Here is a 22,366-nt window from a genome sequence, read left to right on the forward strand (position 1 = left end):
ATGTTCAAAATCAAGCGGGACCGCACTGAGGGCACCACTTGTGGGCTCAAACAGAGCTGTTTTCCCCCTCATGCCTTTGGGAGCCCTCCCCTCGCCAATAATCCCACTTTAGGCACCGTCCTTTAAGTCCATGGAAAACCCCAAAATGAGCGCTCTCAGTTTCTCTCTGATTATATATACTTACACTATATACGTACCTCTGACGTCGTTTTCAGTGTCTGCCCGATGTCGCTATACACTCACCCGTGTCACGTGACCTGACAGCTTCCAGCATGTGGCGCCCCGACACCGGTGGCCCCGCCATTTTGTGTATCGTCGCTGTGGTTAAGCAGGTTAAGCATGGTTAAGACGTTTTTGGTGTACGTGCAGGTTTTTGTGCTCTCGGTTTATCAGTGTCGAATTTATTCAGTGTCGTTGCATCGTAGTCGAATCGTTGCATTGTAGACACGAGCTGTTCGTTTCGTTCTAAAGTGTAGAGAGTGCAGGGAAATGAAAACGCAGTGGCCGTTCCTGGGCTGGTGCGCGATCGTGATGCGCTAAGATGGTGCAGCCGAGCGTCGTCGAAAGTCAGTCAACCCGGTGACGTCTCGTAGACAGTGTCATACGGTGTCGTTATCATTGCATCCTTGTTTACCGAATTGTAAATTTATCAATCGAGTAGACGTATAAGGTGCAACAGTGCGCATCGCGTAATATCTGTAATGGTTCGCGCGTGAATCGCGTCAGACCCGGATGGAACTCGATCAATAATAAAAAGCAGGTATTCGTGAGTCGCGTTTGGGCGTCTTGCGTATCGTGTATCGTGTATAAATTGAACCGCGGCATGACACAGATGTGTGTTACGAATCGAACGATTCCTACGAATTCTGTGCAGGCACCCAGGGTCGGCGAGAAAAGCTAGGCCGAAATGATCGATGGTAATGAAAGTGATCCGGTGTGTCACATCGTCCTGGAGAGTTATCGTAGTAACGAATGAATCGCGAAGACGCCATCGAAGCAGTTCTCAAGTAGCAGATCGTCGTTGACTGGTTACCGGGAACCATGGTAAAGAGCGACCGCGGTAACTGATCGTAAAGATTGGTAATCGTCCGGGCGTGTGTGCAACGGGAGGGATATGTTAATGAAGAAAAGGAACCGCGAGAAAGAGATCGACGAGCGCGAACGACTGTAGGAAGCGAGTCGCACGTCACTAGCGTTCGAGAACGAGAAGAAGAGAAGCGAGAGGATGGAGGACGAGCTGCGATGCCCCTGCTGCAAGGAGCTGTTCGTCGAACCGGTGTTGTTGCCCTGCTGGCATGCCCTTTGTCTAGCGTGCGCGGTTAATTTACAAGCACCTCCCGACTCCCCGCCGGAGTCGTCGACCGACTCGTCGAACGCGCCAGGATCCGACCAGGAGGCCGACAAACTCTCGATCCTCTCCGAAACCGATTCCGGAGTGGTGTGCAGCAGTACGTCGACCAGTTCGCGGCCCGGAAGCTATGTCGGCACACCTGGAAACGGAGGTTTCCCACCGTCAGGCGGCACTTTGTGCCTCTCCTGCCCGGTTTGTCAGAAGACCGTCTACTTCGACGAAGGCGGAGCTCACAATTTACCCAAGTACAGGGCGATGCAACATATCGTTGAGAAGTATCAAGAGTCGAGGAACACGAGATTGCAATGTCAGATGTGCGAAGCCGAACCTCGGGACGCTACCGTCGCTTGCGAGCAATGCGAGGTCGGTAAACGCCGATTTTCCATCCCTCTTTCTCTCTGTTGTATATTTCTCTCGAACGATCGTTTCGTGTCTGTTGTCCATATCGCGAGAGTTTGCAGCAAGCTTCTTTTTAGATCGAGCATGACCCTCGCGACCTTGTCCCATCGTCCCGTTTCACGACGATCGCTAAGTACTATCCTCAATTTCTCGAACAGATATCCTCTCTACGAGTACGGAGCGTGAAGAGTAAAAGAGGGGGTTGGGGTCGTTTCAGGTCTTGTATTGCGACGCGTGCAGAGAGTCGTGTCATCCGAAGAGGGGACCACTGGCAACGCACAATCTGGGCCCGCCTCGAGGCAGCTGGCAATCGAACGGTGGTGCTCGAGGTTCTCGCGGCTCGGCCGCGGAAACTACACCCCTTTGCGCCGATCACAACGGCGAACCGCTGTCTCTTTATTGCGCCCTTTGCAAGGCCGCGATATGCACCCTTTGCCTTCGAGACCGTCACACTGCTCATCCGCACGACGTTCTCCCGTTGGCCGCGGCTTGCAAGGCACAGAAGGTATGTAGCGTCTGAGAATATTGCTTCAAATCGTCGGACGTGAACGTAAAGCGTGCGACCGAGGATCGATCGTGATCGGTACCGATGAACCAGTTATCGACGACAATCGGAATCGTTCCGATGGGCCGAAAATTCACTTGGACGACCTTCACGAAACTGGTTCTAACGTACGTAAGTCTCCATTCACGGAACTCGATCGTTGCCTCTATTTTGGTGCGCGCGCCAACTGTGGACGTAGATCAACGACCGCGAATCGTAGGGTAGGAGAGAAGAGCCGTACGATCGACAGCTGGTTTCGATGTCGCGTATGTCCACATCGTGGATCGTGTCCTCTTTATTTCGTTGGTATACTTCCCGACGCACTTGCTCGTTTCAGTCTTTCTACGAGATGACCTAGACCCTACCGATTCATCCTACGCTCCTTTGTCCGAGCGATCAATGGTCCTCGTACGACAGCGATTAAACAAAGCACCCAGATTTTGTTGTGGGACCGATGTTCGTATGGTTCCCGTTCCGTCGCATTGTTCGCCAGAACCAAATGAAAGAGCGGGGCCGGAGAAAAGAGGAGGAGGTCCACGTGGGTAGAGTTGGCAGGGAGCAACGAAAAAGAATGGAGCGCGCACTGTACCTCTCGACGAGTGTCCTTATTCTGTGTGTATTTTCTCTCCTCGATGCTCGCGTGTCCTTGTTCTCACGCTTTATAGACAACGTCGTTTGGTCGGTTTTAGCGTAAAGCGTAAGCGAAATCTACACGCGGTAACGATTGAACGATCGAAAGCGCAACGGAGAGTGATAAAGCGCAAAACATTGAGAATTCGCGGAAATGCGAGTAGACGAGATCGTCTAGTATTCTAGTCGGTCGGCTCGCATAATATTAGATCCCATAAAAGGAAACTTGCCGGGAAATGGCGCGAGTCGAGGCACGAAGTAAGATGCCTTTCATATACGTAAGTGCGCGACTGACGTCCAGTGGCCATCGACCGCTGTCCTCGCATAGGCGGCACACAGAGTACGTCCATGAATTCGCGAGGCGAAGGCCAACCGTGTCTCTTCTTTCCACCCTCTTTATCAAGACTGGGTTACTTCTATTCTATAGGTAGCTAGTTTCGGTTTTCGTGGAAACGTAGGAAAATCTATGAGAAACAACCCAATGGGGACGCGCGTGGAGTCTCCGAACGAAAATAGTAGTTGAAATAGTGCCAGCCTTTGATACTCCGCGCACTCGACCGGGGAAATAAACAAAGGGTGCGTGTATAGTACGAGGAGTGGTGGGTCTGGCACGCGATTTACTTTCGAGCTTTTCCGTGACGTGTCCGAAATTTCTGTTTTCAAGCATTTCTTCGTTCAGGCGCGTAAAGAAACATGCGAGAGATAAACAGACATCGTACTGTTTTTCTCGTTCGCATCGATCGGATGTCTCGCGGGTGAAATGTTTATGGAGTCTCAGTCTGATTGGTTCGGTGCGATAGCTGCACGGAGCACGCACTCAGGGCAGGGCTCGGGTGTTAGGCTCTACGCAAACGTGCATCTCATTACCTATCTAGTGCCGCTACGCACGGAACGTACCGTGTCGCGACACGAGCACGATCACGTCGTCCTTTTATTTGAAAATCAATGCTTTCTATTAATGCGGCTTACGACCGACCTTCGACCAGTCCCGAATACTTCGCGTCCGTCGAAAGAACTGCCGTTTACTCCTTCATACGTGGAACAGAATGGTCGCGGAGAAGTTCGAGGAGATCCGTTTCGTTCCGTTTCCTTCCCTTTCATCTTCTACTATAAATATCGTCGCGATAGCCAACGACTCTTTTGCTCTCGCATTCGAAGAAGATGCTCTCGCAGCTGCAGGCTTTGCGCGTGCCGATTCGTTTGTACGTAGCTACCGAAACGCTCGCCTACCATTCGGCCGGGCTTAAATTTTCACCGGATCGATCGCGCGTGTGCGTAAAGCGTGTATACAAGCGAAAACGGGAACACGCGTGGGTTTCAGGAGCCCTTCCGATTCCAAGAGGGGTTCGTCCCTTTCGTATCAACGCGAAATACGAGTGCATCGTGACTATGGCTCGGCAATTATCCGGTACTTTGGTCGATTCGGCTGAAAATATTACTCGGCTCGCCCGTTATTATCAAAGGCACAGCTGCGCCTGCCGCTCACGAACCAGATACGTATCGTAGATACATAATTTAACCGCGGACGTTGATCCGCCGGATTGTTACTTTCGACGTATAGCGATACCTACAGCCGCACGAAACGTTGTCAGAGTGCGAACCAATGAAAATTTCTTAGAACAATCTACGCAGGAATTAATCTTTGGTCTGTGCACAAGGAAGGAAGCCTTCCTCCGCGCGAGCAGAGATTCTGGTACGCGGGACCTAAAACGAGGACTCGCGTTTTAAATAGCGTCGCAGCTGTCCTTCGTTCGTAGGGATGGTAATAGAGTTTTATCCCGTTACACGCGTGCCCTTGTTCAGAGACTGGAGACCTTCTTTCAATTATTCATTACGACGATAAGCAACGGTGATACGATACAAACAGGCGTACGCTTCGACGATGCAATACACAAATACGTAGTCGCGTCGCGACAGAATCGAAGCAACGCGTGATTCTTCGGATGCAAACAAGTTCTCGCGACGATTGTTTCAATTTGCATGGCTAGTCGTCTCGCTCGCTCCACAGGAGGAGAGTAGAAACAGCTGTCGGAAGCCCGCTGCGTGGAGTTCTAACGATTCGATTAATAGAGGCGACGCAACGTTCGTCTAATTCTGATCGCGAGGCTGTCGCTTGTCATCGTAGTCGATTAAGTACGCAGCCGAGAATCAACGGAGTTCGTTCGTATTTGTCGGGTAGTCGTACGATGTATAGACGACAACGGGGACGGTGGTTGTAGCCGCAGTCGATCGATTCCGAGCGAATGCATTACTCTGTTCCATGTCTGGAATACATACGAGCTTCCTATTTCTACGACACTTCCTCGATTCTTCGATTCAGAACGTTTCATCGCGGCAGCTACACTCAATGTCTCTGACGCTGGTTCATAGGTTAACTCGTCCAAGCGTGCCCGGGTCGTCCCACTTTTAAACATGTATAATGGGATTCTTGTTGTACCTCCTCTAGCAAATGCATGCTGGCTGTCTAAATGCGATATTAATACTCGAAGAGAGGTTAGAAACCGTCCTCGAAGGAATGAGATCGTGTTCTCTTTTCGGCTGACCGTTTCACGGAACAGGAACTGAGAATGAGAACTGAACGAGAGTGGAGAAAGCGAATCATCATTAGGGATTCGAGAGAAGCGCGCGTCAACAGTGAACGAATCTCGAGAAACGGAGAATGCTCCGCGAGAATCGATCCAAGTACCCTCGACTGTTGCAATTACTCTGTGACGAGTGGTTGGACGAGATTCGATCGAGCCGCTTAATTAACAGGTGCTGCGTTCGTCGTTTCGTTTCGGTGTTCGATAGGTATCTCTGGTCGGGCTAATTCGAAGAGTCCTCGGGTGAACGAACGTTAAGGTGAAGAACCGCAGCGAATGTACATCGCGATCATTTCCGTCGGCGAATTACCAAGGAAAATTACGGAAATTAGATGGGGCGCCGTGCTGGTGCGGTCGCGGCTAACTCGGAAAGAGTAACTCGATCATCCTCCGGCACCGACTATCGACTATTTAATCTGGTCTACGTCACCAGACGGACAGACAGACGGACAAATTGGCTGACGCGTTGCCTCGTCACAATGCAACGAACGCAACTGTTGCACGTTACGTGTTTCGCGCGATCGTTCGACCTTCGGTCGCGCTTCTTCTTCGACGACAGACGTCGCCGTCGCGTAACGCAGGTTTCTAAAGGATTTCGATACGATTACAGACGGAGCTCTCGCAGAATTTACAACAGCTGTCGGAAAGGGCTCGCTCGACGACGGAATTCATTCAGAGACTCAAAGGAATGACGGACAAAGTGCACGTGAGTATCCCGTGGGTCGTGGGTCAAACCCTCCTCTCCCCCCTCCAGATTTCGCATTAGCCCGTCTCTGTAGCGAAAGGACCGGCGTTAATTGCATTAAGCGCGTCCGCCCCGTCGTCTGCGTTCGTTCGCAGTTGCAAATAAGAATTTATGAATATGTCGACAGGAGGAGTGCGTCGCATTAGAGGAAGAAGTGGAGGAGAGGGTGGCGACTCTGGTGAGTCTTTTGCAGGCAAGGAAATCTCGGTTGATCGAAGCGGCCCGGCAAACGAAAGATGCCAGGGTACGCTCGTTGAGGGACCAAGTGGCCAGATGCGCGTCTCATCTGCAAGCGACCACCGCCCTTCTCACCTTCTGCATCGAAACTCTCAAGGAGACCGACGGCGCTGCCTTCCTCCAGATCGGTGGCATGCTGTCGGTCAGAGCAGCGACCGCTGCCGGTTCTTGGGGAGGCGCCGAGGGGGTGCAAGAAATCGCTCGACTACCTCTGCTCGATCTCACGTTGGACGACAAGCCGCTACGACGCGCTATAGATCAACTCACTTTCGTTCAATTAAAACGTAAGCGTTCCCCGTGCACCGTCTCTCCCGCTCGGTCTTTTCTTCTCTTTCTCTCTTTCCGATCATCGACGCGTCTTTTCGGTGGTCGAAAGTGTATTGTTGATCGAACATAAACGATTGCCGTATGTTGGACGCAGCATCCGAAGGAGAAGATCGTTTCCCGATTGCAGGTAATTATGAACGAAGGAACGCTCGGAGTCTCTCAAAACTGCGTTCAGCTATTTTATGTTCTGGACGAGAAACGAACAAGCGTCTCTCGACGCTCCTCCTTTTTCCTTCTGTCCTTCCGTGTCCGTCTGCGATCCTGTCGGCCGATGACGGATCGGTTCGAGGACATTCACCTCCGGATGTTTTTAGCGCCCGGAGCCCCGATCTTGATACCGGAAGAGTGCAGCGCCGAAAACAACAGCGTGACGGTCGCTTGGCAACCTCCACCTGGACACGGGATCGTCGGATGTGCCAGCCAGAGAGGACCCGCCATCGAAGGATACTTATTGGAATTGGACGACGGATACGGCGGAGAATTCAGGGTAAATGAAAACCTTGATCTTTTTACGCGCGACGCAAGTTGGATACGCGTCGTCGCGAGTATTGGTCGAAAGTCGAAGAGCTGACCCGGCTCGTCGGTGTTAATCAGTTCGCGACGTGTTCGTTTAGGAAGTGTACTGCGGCCGAGAAACAATTTGCACCGTGGACGGGTTGCACTTCAACTGCCTGTACAACGCCAGAGTGAGAGCGTTCAACAGCGCCGGAGAGGGCGAATATTCGGAACTGATCGGTCTCCAAACCGCTGAGGGTGAGTCTCGACCCTTTTTTTTTCTACCGCATCCTCGAACACAATCGGTATTCGCGTCTCCAGTTTCTGTTCGCCATCGTTCAGTCTCCAATGTTCGAAATCGTGGCAGTCGTCTGCCCGCTCGATTCCGTCATACGAGAACGACGATCGGTTAAGCTGAGCGTCGAGGGGAATTGATCGGTCGATTATTTCATTTGGCGTCCGTACCGTTTTGTCGGCTGACAGTGGCTTGGTTCTCGTGGGCAACCGGGGCGTCCGGTGTACCACAGGAGGTATCGGTTTCCGAGGACGCGATGAGCGCGTCCTGCGAGGGCTACGAGCACCGGGTGGTCTTGTCGAGTGTCGGATTCTCGCGGGGCGTTCACTACTGGGAGTTGACGATCGATCGCTACCACAGCGATACGGATCCAGCGTTCGGCATAGCCAGGGCCGAAGTGGCGCGGGATCGAATGCTCGGTAAGTTTCTATTGATGGCGGTATGATTAGCGAACTTTTAATAGGCTTCGTGTCGAATCGAGAAGTTCCCTTTTCCGGCGCTGACCGCGATTGCATCGGCACGATTGATCTTAGGTAAGGACGACAAGGGTTGGAGCATGTACATAGATCGGCAGCGTTCCTGGTTCATGCACGGCGGAGGTCACGCGCAGAGAACCGAGGGCGGCGTGCAACAGGGCTCGACGGTGGGCGTCCTCTTGGATCTGGACACTACTCACACGATGCGGTTCTTCGTGAACGACCAGCCACAAGGCGGAATCGCGTTTCGCGATCTCTACGGCGTGTTCTATCCGGCCGTCAGTTTAAACCGTGGAGTGACCGTCACTCTGCACACGGCCCTGGACGTTCCTCGTCATCTGTTAGCGCTGCACGAAGAGTATATGACGGACGCTGTTCAGAGCTAGGGATACCTAACCGTCCTGAAAAAGGGCCTGTTGCAGGAGATCGGGTTCTCGGGTTCGAGCGACAAGTCGTCGAGAGAGTTCAACGGTCATCTCGAGAAAATCGTCGAAGAGAACCTCGGTGAGACCAACTGATGACGATTTACCGACCAACCGGCGACACTACGACGTCGTCCCGCAAATCTTATCACTTTTAATTTATTTTTTTCTACAAGCGTCGAGGTACACGTATACATACATGCCTACGTTCACACGTACTATTTCCGAAATGTGCTACGCGGACGTCTCGAGCTTAGGTTTCGATAATTTTGCGAACAGTACCTCGCACAAGTCTCGTAATAGGATAAACGTGTAGTGTAATCAAGTTTCGTTCGAACGTGTTTCTTACGCTTGAAAGTGGAATCGGCTTTTCTCGACGTTGTCGATCTCGGGATACTATAGATAAGGGAAAAAAAGTATAATATCTTTCGATTGTTCGTCTCAAGATCACTGCCAGAGACCTGCCAGTTGTCGAATCGAAGACTGCCATTTACGACGAATACGTAAACCGAAGTGTTCTCCGTCTGACGATCGTGAGAGCGATCGTATTCTTAACCATATCGATACGTATAAGTATAATCGCGTAGGCGTAAGGTAAATTCTGTCGGTATTTAGTAAAACGTATTCGGATTGATTCAAGAAAGGAAGGAGGGAAGAAAGGAGGGAAGGGAGGTAGAGTAGAAGAGAGGGAGGGGAGAAACGATAGAAAAGAAGGATACAGCGAGCAAGATCGTAAGCATTAGTGAAAAATAATGAATCGAATAAACATGTTCTAGTCCCCGATAGAATATTTCATCTACTTTGCATTCGCCTTCATTGCTTATTTCTGTTTCTTTTCTTATTTTTATACTCACCATTTCGTACTCGAACAGTTGGTTCGGAATATAAATATTACGAGACGTTTCGAATTAATTTAAAATAGATGTTGCAGCGCACACATCCTCGTAAAAACCCCGGCAACGACTACTCCCGGCAACGAGGAGGTTCATTGTCAGCGTTGTATATATTTGTATATACGTATTTCGCCCATACTCCCGATGAATTTACTAATTGTATTTACGACTTTATTCGATATTCGATCAATAAAAACGCACCAGGAACAGTGACGGAAGTTCCCCAGAAGATGATCCTGCTTCCCATCCCACTTGGGAAATCAATACTCGTCGCGCATCGAAATAGGTAAATCGTCCGTACTATTTCTTCTCGAGGTGTACGCAATGTTTTAACCCAATTAATCGTCGGATGAGAACGTCCTCAATTCCTCGAGTATGATCTCTTAAAATCGTTGGACGCTCGTTAAACACTCGTATGAAATAAAGACGGACCAGCGAAATAAAAAGTGTGCGGTTTGAGCAAATATAAAATACTGAAGTAGGTTACAGCTGGAGTTACGTTTGTTCGAAGATCGTTTGCCTCGTGCAATACCGCCAATTTTTTAACATCTCGAGACAGACGAGACGTGTACACGGACATAAGCATCGTTTTAAATGAACGTGCTTGAAAAGCGTTTCGAATCGAAAGTAACGGAACATGAAACGAAGCAACTGTGAGACGACAATTGTCAAGAGAATAGGAGTCCTCGTGTTACTCATCTCTTGTCAGGCGAACCAGAAACCAGGAAAGTAGTGGGACGACGGTGGTAATACGACGAGTAACCACAGCGTTTCGTCTTTCACCGCAGAATCGAGCCGGGAGGAAGTAAGACTAGTGTTCGCGCTTGTCTTTAAAAATCGAAACGACGCGACGCACCACTTTCGTAACGAGACTCTCTTCGCGGTTACTGGTCACGCTTTTTCTATCTTTTGTTTCGCCTCGAGTCTCGTTGAAAATGGTAAGCTCCCATGTATAACGATCAGACGGAATTCCGGCCACGCTGCGCCATTAAATTTAAATGATTTATTATTTATTTAACCGATTTTCTAATCTGAGCTAACTTAGATCAAATGGCTCTTGGACAAGGTCCGTATAGCCTTTCCGCTCTGTACAAAATTTAAATGATAGAAAATCGGAGAAAACTCGAAGATCGATATTTAATCGATACGATCGAGACGATCACGTGACGCGGTTTTCCCGCCATTACGCCGTCCATTGGATCGCGAATTACATTACTTACTTTTATCGAGTGAACTTTCGGAATTACTTTATCATCTAAGATTCGAAATTGGTGCGAGGAAATTGAGGAGAAGAGAATGAGAATGCAGGACTTAATTTCGGATCGGACTGGATCATCGGTGGCTTATCGCGTCAGACGAGCCTTGCGGGCAATTTCTCACGCGTCTACAAACGGTGAATTAACACGTAATAAACCAGATTCTATTTTTATTATAAGAAATATCTTAGCTAGAAGCAGGGAATTATTCTTAAACTGCCGCTGATCAATCGCATCGTTGGTAAACGTAGGATCGATTCACTCGTTCGATCGAGCACCAACAATCATATTTATTCTTTCGTTCAATATAGCACGTACATTGCCTTGTGTATTACATTGAACAATTTGCCATGGAGTCAGTGCGTTAAACTTTGTATAAAACAGCCATCTTCCTTTGTACACGTTCTCATAGCATAATTACAAACCGATTACGATATCCTTGAACATCTGAACGGGGAATCGTTAGATATTGACCGAACAGCGATTATTACGAAGAATTGTGCAGAATTTTAGTGAAAGCATTGTAGGACGTTTCCAGGTCGAAGATCAACTGTCTGACTTGCGTGTCGGACAGTTCGTCGGATGCAGACATATTACTCAGCGTTTGTAGCCATTCCGCGACTTTTTCTTTCCCATCGAAGTCGCTCGGTAAGATGCTCAATCTGTTTATGGTATCCATCAGATCTCTCAGATCTGGATGTAGCTGATCCATAGCTTTGATTTCCAGCCGTAATTTGTCCATTAACGTGATGAACAGTGACACGATGTCCGCGATACATTTTGACGTGTTCCCTTTGTCGTCCTTTATGGTGATAGGTCTGCCTTCCTTGATTCTTTCGAGCGCGGCTGGGCAGTCTAATCGAAACGCTCTGGCGAATGCGTCTATCGTAGGAAACTGTTCGCTTTGCACCTGAACGGATGAAAAATTACAAATAATAATTAGTTTCGCTGTTGCGATCTCGATCTGTCGGCGTTAAAAGTGATCATCGCGATCGGAGGGAGGGTACGAAAGTTACTTGAGAAATGAATACGAACGGAACATGTACGGAACACGTATAACGATAGCGTTTATTTATGATCTTGTACCTGTTTGAAAGCAGCTATGTACTGCACCAACAGTTTGCTACATGCAGCCGTATATTCCTTTGGAGTCACGCAATCTCTGATGTACGCTTTCTCGAGGTGTTGCAAAGTATTCACGACCGCGTACAAGTCTGCCTGGTTATCGTGCTTTTCCCTTTCCCGGGCATTTTTATAAAGCTTCACTTCCTCGTAGAGCTCTGGCCGATCTTGAGCTATCGACATTGTTCTCTACAATTGCGATAACGTCGTCGTCACTAATAATTTCAACGGTTCGATCAAGACCGAAGGTTAGGGTGAAACGCACAGAACCTTTACTAACGGAAAATTTCGAGAAACTATGAGGAGTAAATTATAAACCGAGACGCTGCCAATGGGGACGAATGTTAAGACAAAGAAATAGGTACCGAACGAAACGTCAAACTGTGAATTTGATCGGTATAGAAGATACGATATAACAATTCACTCGTCTTAGAATTTAATCATTTGTACAGAACGAGAATTACTCAAGAATCATAGCACTGCAAAATAGGCACGCGACGTTAACGTTGACACTCAATGAAAATCGAATGAAAAACTGTCATAACCCATGTACTGGCACAAAATACTCAAAGGTTTCAGTCCTAGCAAGTCTCCTCGGGTCACGTCACTAGCACGAGGAGGAGGAGTGTCGCGTCATGCGGCAAAGCCATCTACAGGACGATCGCAGCGTCAAGAAGAGCGTTTCTGCCTTATCAGTTTCTCACGAAGGTATTTAAACGGCTTGCTTTTATTGAATGCAACGTTTATATTGCCTTATTTCGTCGTCTGTCTACTGTACTTGTATCCGGTTTAGGATACGTAGAAATCCTCCTAAGTCCGTGATTTCGGTGATCGATTTATTAGAACACACTTAAAACAGATAACAGTATTTACCAAGGTAATTTATATTGCAAAATGGTCTTATAACTTGTACTTGTTTTGGCATTTTTCTGAAATTCATAATCTCGCTCACGTTCTTGAAAGTTCGTCGACTTTAAGATGCAGGCAAACAAACGCCGTAATAAAAATTGATTCTTATCGTGTCTCGTGTTTAAATAATCTTTGGATGACATTGGGCCTGCTGAATCGATCTTTGCAACTGACTATCATTTTATTCGCGCCGAGACACGGACAATCGAATTCCTCGATGACCGTCCTTTTACGCGAGTCTACATTCATGTTTTCGTACCGCTTAGCGTCTACTTCCCTGTTAGATACAAAGCGTATGAAAGCTACGTTGAGCAGCGGTGCCGCGTCATCTAAGACTTCCCATGGCGGGAAGATCTGTACTAAACCATCGGATTTCATCTCGATCTTGCCTGTTATTTCAGGAACGATCATGATCCATAGTAATCGCTTGTCCCACGATAATAAACCGTGCGAATCTTCGACCACGAATCCTTCTAGGAACTGTCTACCGAGGCGACTGACGCACTCTCGGACAAAGACGGAAACGGAAGCTACAGGAGTCCCGGTTTCCATTGTTCGTCTCAACTGATATCTCCACAAACGTACAGACGATCTTTGATTATTGATCATCGAATGTAACTTCTCCGTCAAACTTCCCCTAGAACATCGATGTTACTTTTAAATGATCGTGCTTACGGTAAGGAGTTACGTTAAAATCTACCTCTTTGGTTTCTTCCGTTTTTTTCCCGAGTCTAGAAGAGTCAATTGCATCGAGGGATCCGATTGCGTCCTCCGCGGCGATGTCTCCGCGCTGATGGTGAGCGCGGTTTCGGGCGGCTTCTCCTCCACGACATTGATAATTGCCGAAGAACCCCCGGAGATCTCTTGAGAAGGTTTCGCGCTAATCAAATCGCAAGGAGATCGTTCCCTTTCCGAGAAGAACGTCTCGTCAGACGACTGATCGCACGAGAACGGCGATGCTCCGAAAACGGGGGATCGATCCTGATTTCCATCAACGACAATATTTTGCGTGGCCTCGAGTTCTATACCATCGCTGGGACGAACTTCGGTATCGCTGCTCTTTATATGTATTTCTTCGACGTCATCGACGTCATTATCCTCGCCACTGCTACTTTCGATCACAATCATTTCCGTCTTCTTTTCGGTGTCATCGGTGTCATCGGTGTCGTTATCCTCGCCACTGCTACTTTCGATCTCAATCATTTCCGTCTTCTTTTTATCACCCTTGTCCTTTCGAACAACCTTCGAATCTGCCGCGAGAGGTGCGCGTCTCGTGGAATCTGTGTTGAGTGTTTCCGTCTCTTTTTCGGCGTCATCGGCGTCGTTATCCTCACCATTGCTACTTTCGATTTCAATCGTTTCCGTCTTCTTTTTATCACCCTTGTCCTTTTGAACAACCTTCGAATCTGCCGCGAGAGGTGCGCGTCTCGTGGAATCTGTGTCGAGTGCACGTTCGAAATCGATTTGCAAACGTTCTCTATCTTGTTCAAACGACAAACCCGCTTTTTGAGTGCACATGATTTTTCGTTTGTTCTCTAAATATTCTGTGACCACCGTGTCACGAGGACCCATAGAGTTCATGTTTAAATCCGCTGCTCTCATTAGCTTCCTTCGCTTTCTCACCTTAGAACACGAGTTTTTACCCAAAATGGGAGATCGATTAGGAGTCGGAACGTTCCACTCCGGAATATTACTTTCGGCGTTCCTCCTTCTTGGATATGAACGAACATTTCTGCCGAGCACAGAATTTGATGCGGAAGGAACGTCAGCGAATGGAGAGCCAAATAAATTTTTTCTTACATCTTTTCTGGTATCATCGTTCATCTCCTCGAATATTTATTATAATTTGTTAATAAAACTGTGGCGCCTCGCATCCTTCCTCGATCGACCGATCGATGGCTCTCCTGCCTCGGCAGAACGGAGGTCGGTCAAGGCGACACAAATCGATACGCTTTTTTGGCGCTAGTCAACTGACGTCGATGGGTTCATATCACATCGTACTTTCAGTCAACAAAAAAAAACAATGATGTTTACAGTGTAAAGTTTTATTAATGTAAGTACTTAAGCGTACTAAAATTTGTTCACCAAACCGAACGATCCGTCAACATCAACAAACACACGTGACTGACATTTACGCGGCACGAACTGTTCAGTGACTACGGTTTTCCGACATTTCCATCTATCATTTCGCGAAACGAAACCTGAATTTGCTCTATACACAGACCCTAGTTTAATCGCAAACTACATTATAACTACAGCACACGTACGCGTCACTGATCGTATCGTGTCTAAGGTTAAGAATCATCGTTCAGTGGTTTTACGACGTTGTGGTTAAAGTCAGTGCAGCAGTCACAGAAATTCTCACCGTTTCACTGAAACGATGAGACTTCTCACCGATCCTCATTCATCGTACATAGGTACATACGTCTAGACGTATTTGTTGCAACGTATTTATACACTTGTACTACTTCGCGGGTACCTTGGTTAGGTTCGAACAGACCATTTCTACTGCCATGACAACGCGAGCAAGTAGGATCGTTCGAATCTCATCTGACGTCGTGTCGGTGTCACCGGCGGGATGTCAGTCAGCAGGAGTCAGGAGTCGGGACGTTATTTTTCACTCGTCTCAACTGTATGGCATTTTTATGAGTCTCGGTAGATTCTTTTTCTTTACTATTTTTCGATAGAAAGAAAATCAAAGGCTAATGCCAAGTTACACGCGTCGACTCTTTCCTCTCGATAGATTCACGCGTACTCTAACGAGCATCTATCGCATGCTTAAGCGTGTAGACTGGGAAATTATTTCATAATTGTTAAAAATGATTCTCGTATCTTCATCTTTACTAGCCGGCATATTACTAACGATAAGTCTCTTACTCACGCGGTCTTATTGCCTACACACTTCCTATCTCGCTGTCCGTCAAGGCTTAAATGATGTAAAGAAATAATATGTTGCTCATGAACATATATGCATGCACGCACGCTCGTGTTCCGACGAATAAACGTAGTATCTGTGAAATGTTTACTGTTTAGACAAGCTCAGGACGATGAGCGAAGTGCTGTGCACGGGAAGGGAAGGTTGGGGGTTGGAACAGAGCGAAAGATGAGGCCAAGCAGGATGAGGAGGACGAAGAGCAGAGGAGAGAATTGGCGCGAGTGTACGCGTAAATTCGAGTGAGCGAGCGGTTGTGATGCACACCGTGCAATTACCGGGCGGCGAGTGTCGAGGAACCCTCTTTTATATTAATAGTCGAGATAGTAGTCGAGCGTGTAGCGCGATAGGAGAGTGCCGATCGAGGCGAAGAGGAGGGCATCGTGGAGGGAACCGCGTACGCCGATTGAGACGAGAGAGAGAACGAGAGAGAGAGATGAGCGAAGAACGAGGGGGACCGGGACGGGACGATGGCGAGAGAGAAGGTTCAAGGGGGACGTTCGAAACGATAGATAGGACCGTGGACGGACCCCTTGTATCCACGATTGCTTCAGTTTCACTTCGCGATGGAGGCTACTTACTTCTTCTGGTGGTAGCTGCTGCCGGTTCATTCTTCGCCGACAAAGAGCGAGCAAACGGAGAACGGAGGCGGACAGGGGTAGAAAAGGACACGAAGGAAACGAGGTACGGTCGGAGGTACAGTCGGGGTGGAAGGAAAGTGAATAGCAGCGTAGTCGAGGAAAAGGGAAGAGGAATTTGAAGCAGGCAAGGCGCAAGAGGGTTGAAACCGATCGGGACATCCGGAGATGTGAACGCGCGATGACGTTCGAGATACCGTGCTGCAGGATCGCGTCCCGAGGCGCGTCGATCTCGATCGCTCGTTGTGAATTTGTGCAGTGACCGAGAAGTGTGCCGGTACCTTCCTCGACGAACCCTTTCGAGCACCGACGCGCGTATGCCCGAACGGCGTTGCTCTCTCATCGATTCGGATCAGTGGTGCTGTTCGTAGGAGTCCCTTGGATCTTTCTCTGTTCCCTTCGATCGGTAAGATTTTCGAGGAGGCATCCTCTGTTTGCGCCGGATCGTCGGAGCGGCGTTGAAACGCGGATAAAAGGTGGAGCGGTAGAAAGGAAGGGAGGTAGAAGAGGAGAGTAGAGGAGAGATAGAGATAGATAGATAGAGAGAGATTTATTCCGGAAGTTTGTGCTTGCGAGTTAAGTAGAACGAAACGCGATGCGAGGGAGAGAGGTAGAGGGGCAGGCGAATCGATGTACGTTGCGAACGGATCGTGATTTTTCATCGCGCTCACGTCCGAACAATGAGAGAAACTGTAAGTAATCACCGGCCGATACAGATGCGAAATTAGCTTTTCGCTCAGACAATCGGGTGGAAAAATTTGCTCGTCGACGAGCTCCTGTCGAGCGCGTCGTAAATCGAATTGTTTAATTATCCGGAATCCGAGAAACGCAGTCATATAACATAACGCGCGAGACGTCGCATTATCTTGTCGTTGAAAGATCTTTGCTCGTAGATTCGACGTAAAAATACGATGTTTACGGATTCAGTTCTCTCGCAAGGCACGCACGTATGGAAATTTCTAATGCGCTGCGAGGGGAATGAAACGAGCGAGGAACAGGTGAAGAACCCGACGACCGTCTTTGCATCGCGTTTACGCGTTGGAAAATGCGAAAAGTAAGACGACGGCGGCGCAGCGGGGCGATTCGCGAGAAAAGATCAGGTCCGCGTTGTCGGATTGCGTAACGAGGTTCGATCGTGAATCGAAAATCTGGTCCGAGCCGATCGCAACGGCCACGTCGATCGCGAAAAGGGGAAAAGGGCCGAAGCGGTCGCAGGGGCGGAGGGGAAAGAGCAGCGGGCTGAAGCGATGGCCCGAATAAGAGGAAGCGGCCGCGAACGGGTACGAGACGACGGCGTGCGAAGCGGGATGACGTTGTTTGCAGTCGTGACGTCACTCGCAATTGTAGAGAGCAACGAGAGGCTCGAGGATGCAGCCGTGTGCGTCACGTGGACCTGAATCCGGGTTCTGGCCGGATCCACGGAGATTCGAGATCCGAGATTCGAGAGCGGCTCATCTAGGAGCTCGATTCGAGGGCAAGCTGGAATCGGAAACACGGTCGGCACGTTCCCGCGGATGTCGTGACGATTTCAATTGAAGCTCGCGTTCGCTGGGAACGAAAACACTGGAGGAGTACGCGTACGTGGTCGTCGAGGACGTCCCTCGCTCGCGTCGTTTCCACCGAACGTTCGAATTCGCGTAGCAGCCGGGGGGCGACGAGGACTCGGTGCCGCGGAGACCAGGGACGACGGGAGGAACCTCTACCTCGGCGAGCGCGCGCGCGCGCGCTCCACATTTTTCGTCGCGTGTACGTTTCTACGCGTGCATAGTCACAAAATTGAAGTGCACATTTCGTGCAGCTTCCGGCAGTAGCGCAGCGGCTGTGCGCCGTTTCCTTACGATTCGCTATCGCGCGGTGCGTTCGTCCAGCGACGAGAACCGCATTCCGTTTTCGTTGCGACACGCATGATTCTCGTCCCGAACGAGACCCTTCGGAAAAATCCAGACAGTCGCAACCGTTTCGCACCTCCTCTCTTCTCGTCTTTGTTCTTTTTCCGCTCTCTCTCTCTCTCTCCTTTTCTCTCCTCTTCTCGTCTCTATCTGTTTTCGATCGGAGGTACGAACGATCGTAAACGTAAACGATCGTGTCAGGTGGCGGGTGCAGGACGCAGGGTAGCGTGCAGCGAGCGGTACGCGCAGGGACGAAGAAGAGAATCGAGTACACGGTGACGCTGCACGTCGGGGCGGCGACGGCCGCGGAGAGGCGGAGGGCACCGTCGAAGACGATGCTCGGGAGGATCGGAAGAGAGGAGGTGTTCTCCGGCAATGGCTGATCGCGGCCGGCGCTATGCTCGCGGCATATAAGAACGCGCGAAGACGTGCGTTCGCCGCGCTTTACGCGATCCCGAATTCGAAGCAGCACGAACGTTCCGTGGTCACGACGCTTATCTTCGCGGCGCTTGGAGCGATCTCGTCAGACGGAAGGAGGACAGCGGAATCGGATTCGCGATCCTAATCACGTTGCGATCCTCGCAGTGGTTCACCGGAGGCGTTCGACGGCGGCACGGTTTCGCGAATGTGATGCGCGGTTCCAGTGGTCGATCGAGCATCGTGAATAAACGCGCGAGGAAACGAGAATAGAAGAGAAGCAGTGCGACGAGTTGACGACCGGTGAGCGCGTCTCGATTCCTAGGAGCATCGCGCGAGGGAAACACGGCCGTGCTGCCGATGGTCATGCCGTGTGATTCGAGCCGGTGCCTTCGTCGTCGTCGTCCTCGTCGCCGCGCAGCCGTCCAATCCAGAAAGTCAAGAATCGTGACGGAAGCGTCGTTGCTCGTGAAACGCGGTGAACCGACAGCATTGGAAACATGAGCTCGATCGACTTCGACGAGGTGTTGGTGCACGTGGGCGAGAAGGGCAAATATCAGAACATCATGTACTATCTCTTATGCATACCAGCCACTCTCCCGGCGGCTTTCTTAGCCTTCTCGCAAGTGAGTCTTCCTCGGTCGCGGAGGTTCGTCGCAGGTTTCGCAAATGAAACGATCGTGAACGTTTGACCGGCAGGTGTTCGTCAGCGCGTCCCCGGATCACTGGTGCAGAGTCCCGGAGCTCGAGAATCTCACGGACCTGATGACTCTCGAGGAGAGGAAGGCGCTCTCGTTGCCGTACATCAAGTCGGACGGAAAGGTGAAAAAGTACTCCAAGTGCAAGATGTACGACGCGAATTACACGGCGATCGTGGAATCGTGGTTAGAGCACGCGGTCCTCGAGGACCACCGGCCGGACGAAGAGGGTGAGCATCGGTCGAGGACTCGGTTGACACCGCCGCCGGTCGGTGACCCCGATTGGCCCGAGATCCCCTGTCGACACGGATGGATCTACGACACCCGGGATTACGACAGCACCCTGGTAACCGAGGTAAATTTGACTTTCTCTCTTTTACAGAAGACGGCGAGGCGAGCGACGCGAGACAAGCCAGTCCGTTAGGAAAAGCGGTCGCGGCCGTTTGCATAATTCTCCTACGCGTTAATCGACGAATTTCGCTCGCGGAGCTGACCGCAAGTAAGAGTCGTGTTTCACGGGGTAATTCGCCTTGGCCTTTCCCGCGCGACGTCGCTCGCCGTCCTCCCCGTACCAGCGGATTCGTCCGATTTAAAACGCGGTCCCGTTCGCGGAATCCGAGCTCCTCTCTCCGCTGCTCGACGATCTTCCGTTCCGCGTACGATCCACCTTTGCCAACCGGTCGTTATTCGTCGTAGCCGTGGTAAGTTCGTGGAAGCGTATGAAAATTCTGCTCGTCCCGTTTACTCGAACCGGCGAGAAGCGTCGCGCGGCCTCGTCACGTGGCGGTCTCGTTCGCGAGCGGTCTATTAACGCGTTATTAAATTGCCGCAATTAGACAACGCCATGCCCGTCGATGTGCAACGCCGTAGCTCGCGCTGCACGCCGCGTGCGCCGCGCGTGGTCGAGGATCCGCGGAGACGCGAGTTTCCTCGACTCTCGGCCCTTTCCCTCGCCCGGAGTCCCTCGTCCAGGTGAGCGACGAGCCGCCAAACTCCGATACCATGCGACTCCGCGGTGGCATCGCCAATTACCGATCAATTTACCTACCCCATCATCCGGTCATGCGATCAAACGCCTCCTACAAACTGCCGGCACCGCTTTTGTCGAGGGTATCGGAGAAACGAAGAGAGGGAAAAACGGGCTCGTGACGCAAACAACCATCGAATCGACCGAATTCCGATCGAGGTTTTCTGCTCTCTCAAACGGGCTCACGCCACCCTCGTCCGTCAGCGTTTCGTTCTTATCGGAGGATGGTCTAGTAGAAAAGAATCAGATCAATCGAATAGTCGCAACGGTGTAACGGACAGATAGATCGTGGATTCTCTGCGTTCCAGCGATTCGACGAAACTTTTCAACGACCTTATTGGATCATGGGTCAATTAAAAAAAAGGTTTTTTTACGCTCAAATAATGATTTGATTTTAAACGACTCGGAAGGACGTCTGAACTGTACGAAATCCGCGCTAGAAGCGAGTACCGCCTTTTCAAAAAGGTTTCGAGCCGTATCTTAGAAGACCAACCCTAATCGCGCTTCCGCTGTATTGTCCGTGATCTATGGTTCCTTTCACGAGACACGATTCCCGTCGGTTCCTTCTGATCGTACGCGGAGTTCGGTTCGAGGGGAGGACCGCGGAGTCGGAACGGGTGACGGCCGGCAGGCTGCTGGTCGCGAGACCAGATCGAAAAACGAACGCGAAGCGCGTGACGCGGCTCGAACCGCGGTCATATCAATGGATCGTTTTCGAAGTGTGTCAGGGTGATAAAATATGCGCGTGTCGTTAACGTCCTACGGGCCTACGGGCGCGTGCACTGCCCTTGACAATATAACTGAACGCCATCGCCTCGCACCGAGAGTGCTCCCGTGTTTCCATGCAATTTACCTTTTGCGTTTCACGCAGACATCAAAAGTCCGTGAGTGGCAATTTGCTTAAATCAAAGTTCGTGTTAAATCCATCAACGACCACCGCCACGATTTATTTGCCGAGGCTGATCGAACCTCGATGAGGATTATTTCGTTTGCTCGCGCGGCGATGTTTGCACGTTCTCTTTGTCGCGCGCCGCTAACGTCCACGCCGCGTCCGGGATCGCCGGAACGGTCTAAAACCCGTGCGAGGAACGTTTCTCAATTTCCACCCCTCCCAACCGGCCTCGCGACGCGCCGAGTTCTCGGAGCGTTACGCGTTCGAAATAATTAACGCGTAACGTAACCGTGTCGCGTGCAGGTACCTACGTGAGCGCAATGCATTCGATGGCAAATTCGATTTCGCTCCGCGAATCTCGAGAGACGCGCGAACCGACGCTCGGAACCGTCGAGACGACCGAAGATAAACGGCGAATCAGAGCAACGACACGATCGAGGCGCGATATCGGCTCGTTTTGTGAACCGAGGGGACCAAGCGTTTTAATCGCTGTATGCATCCACATAGCTAGACTTGGTATGCGACAACAGCTGGTGGCCTTCGACTTCGACGACCTTCTTCTACGTCGGCAGCTTGTTTGGCAACGTGGTGTTCGGCTGGATCGCCGACAAATGGGGCAGGAGGACCGCGTTCTTCGCCATACTGTTCCTCGAGGTGATATTCTCGATCGCTACCAGCTTCAGCCCCAACTACGTGATTTACACCGCGCTGAGGACCGTCAACGGTCTCTTCTTTCCAGCTATCTATCAGATACCCTTCATACTAGGTATGCGCTCGTCCTACCTTCTGATTTAAGGACGTATTGGCTATACAGTCAATCACAAACATCCACTAACGTCCTCTACAAGGAAGATTATATGAATTTTTCTTCTAACTTCGATATTTAACGAGTTACGTACGATTAATTGGCATTTTATTGACATTAACGAAATCCGGGCGAACACCGTCAAAACGGTCAGCTTTTGGAACAAAAATTCGTTTTTCATCAAATATTCCCAAACCATTGAACTTACGAGAAAATCGTATAAGACCGTTTTTGTAGCTGACGACTAAAACTACAACTTTTATTTGAAATATTTTTCGCTAATGTCGATAGTTCACGAGTTATTGATGAAAAACGAAAAAACAGTTTTTTTCCAAAGTACTCGTCAACTATTGACGATAGGAAAAAATGTTTGTAGGATATACAA

The 22,366-nt window shown here is 50.0% G+C and overlaps 3 protein-coding genes across 12 annotated transcripts in view; 2 read left to right on the forward strand and 1 right to left on the reverse strand.

The window, feature by feature from the left end:
• The first annotated feature begins 551 nt into the window (after positions 1-551).
• Positions 552-9,609, forward strand: Trim9 (E3 ubiquitin-protein ligase Trim9). Of its 3 annotated transcripts, XM_018038098.2 has the most exons (9): positions 554-1,714; positions 1,968-2,255; positions 6,117-6,212; positions 6,379-6,772; positions 6,910-6,942; positions 7,130-7,302; positions 7,430-7,568; positions 7,794-8,024; positions 8,139-9,609. In XM_018038098.2, the coding sequence occupies exons 1-9, from the start codon at positions 1,226-1,228 to the stop codon at positions 8,465-8,467; spliced, it is 2,172 nt and encodes a 723-aa protein (XP_017893587.1). In that variant the 5' UTR covers positions 554-1,225; the 3' UTR covers positions 8,468-9,609. The 3 variants fall into 3 exon arrangements, with proteins under 3 accessions (XP_017893588.1, XP_017893587.1, XP_026666853.1); XM_018038099.2 differs by lacking the exon at positions 8,139-9,609 and having other exon boundaries at positions 552-1,714; positions 7,632-7,885; XM_026811052.1 differs by lacking the exon at positions 6,910-6,942.
• Positions 9,610-10,805: 1,196 nt separating this feature from the next.
• Positions 10,806-14,595, reverse strand: Vps28 (vacuolar protein sorting 28). 6 transcript variants are annotated; one of them, XM_018038105.2, is made up of 4 exons: positions 13,384-14,595; positions 13,044-13,320; positions 11,739-11,963; positions 10,806-11,562 (listed from the first exon to the last, which is right to left on the reverse strand). In XM_018038105.2, the coding sequence occupies exons 1-4, from the start codon at positions 14,505-14,507 to the stop codon at positions 11,140-11,142; spliced, it is 2,049 nt and encodes a 682-aa protein (XP_017893594.2). In that variant the 5' UTR covers positions 14,508-14,595; the 3' UTR covers positions 10,806-11,139. The 6 variants fall into 6 exon arrangements, with proteins under 6 accessions (XP_017893594.2, XP_017893599.1, XP_017893598.1 ...); XM_018038110.2 differs by lacking the exons at positions 13,044-13,320; positions 13,384-14,595 and adding an exon at positions 12,239-12,402; XM_018038109.2 differs by lacking the exons at positions 13,044-13,320; positions 13,384-14,595 and adding an exon at positions 12,140-12,402.
• Positions 14,596-14,648: 53 nt separating this feature from the next.
• The window catches only part of LOC108633110 (organic cation transporter 1), an 11,843-nt gene continuing 4,125 nt past the window's right edge, over positions 14,649-22,366 (forward strand). The window contains exons 1-4 of one of the 3 annotated variants that reach the window (XM_026811054.1): positions 14,649-14,736; positions 15,717-19,185; positions 19,259-19,612; positions 21,684-21,942. In XM_026811054.1, coding sequence (XP_026666855.1) covers positions 19,060-19,185; positions 19,259-19,612; positions 21,684-21,942 — 739 coding nt within the window. In that variant the 5' untranslated portion in view covers positions 14,649-14,736; positions 15,717-19,059. Of the gene's footprint in view, positions 14,737-15,015; positions 15,101-15,284; positions 15,339-15,716; positions 19,186-19,258; positions 19,613-21,683; positions 21,943-22,366 lie in introns of those variants that run through there. The other 2 variants (XM_026811055.1, XM_026811053.1) reach the window with 2 other exon arrangements.

The sequence above is a fragment of the Ceratina calcarata genome, unplaced genomic scaffold, assembly GCF_001652005.2.
Source record: "Ceratina calcarata isolate Rehan_Ccalc_2016 unplaced genomic scaffold, ASM165200v1 scaffold185, whole genome shotgun sequence".
Lineage (NCBI taxonomy): Eukaryota > Metazoa > Arthropoda > Insecta > Hymenoptera > Apidae > Ceratina > Ceratina calcarata.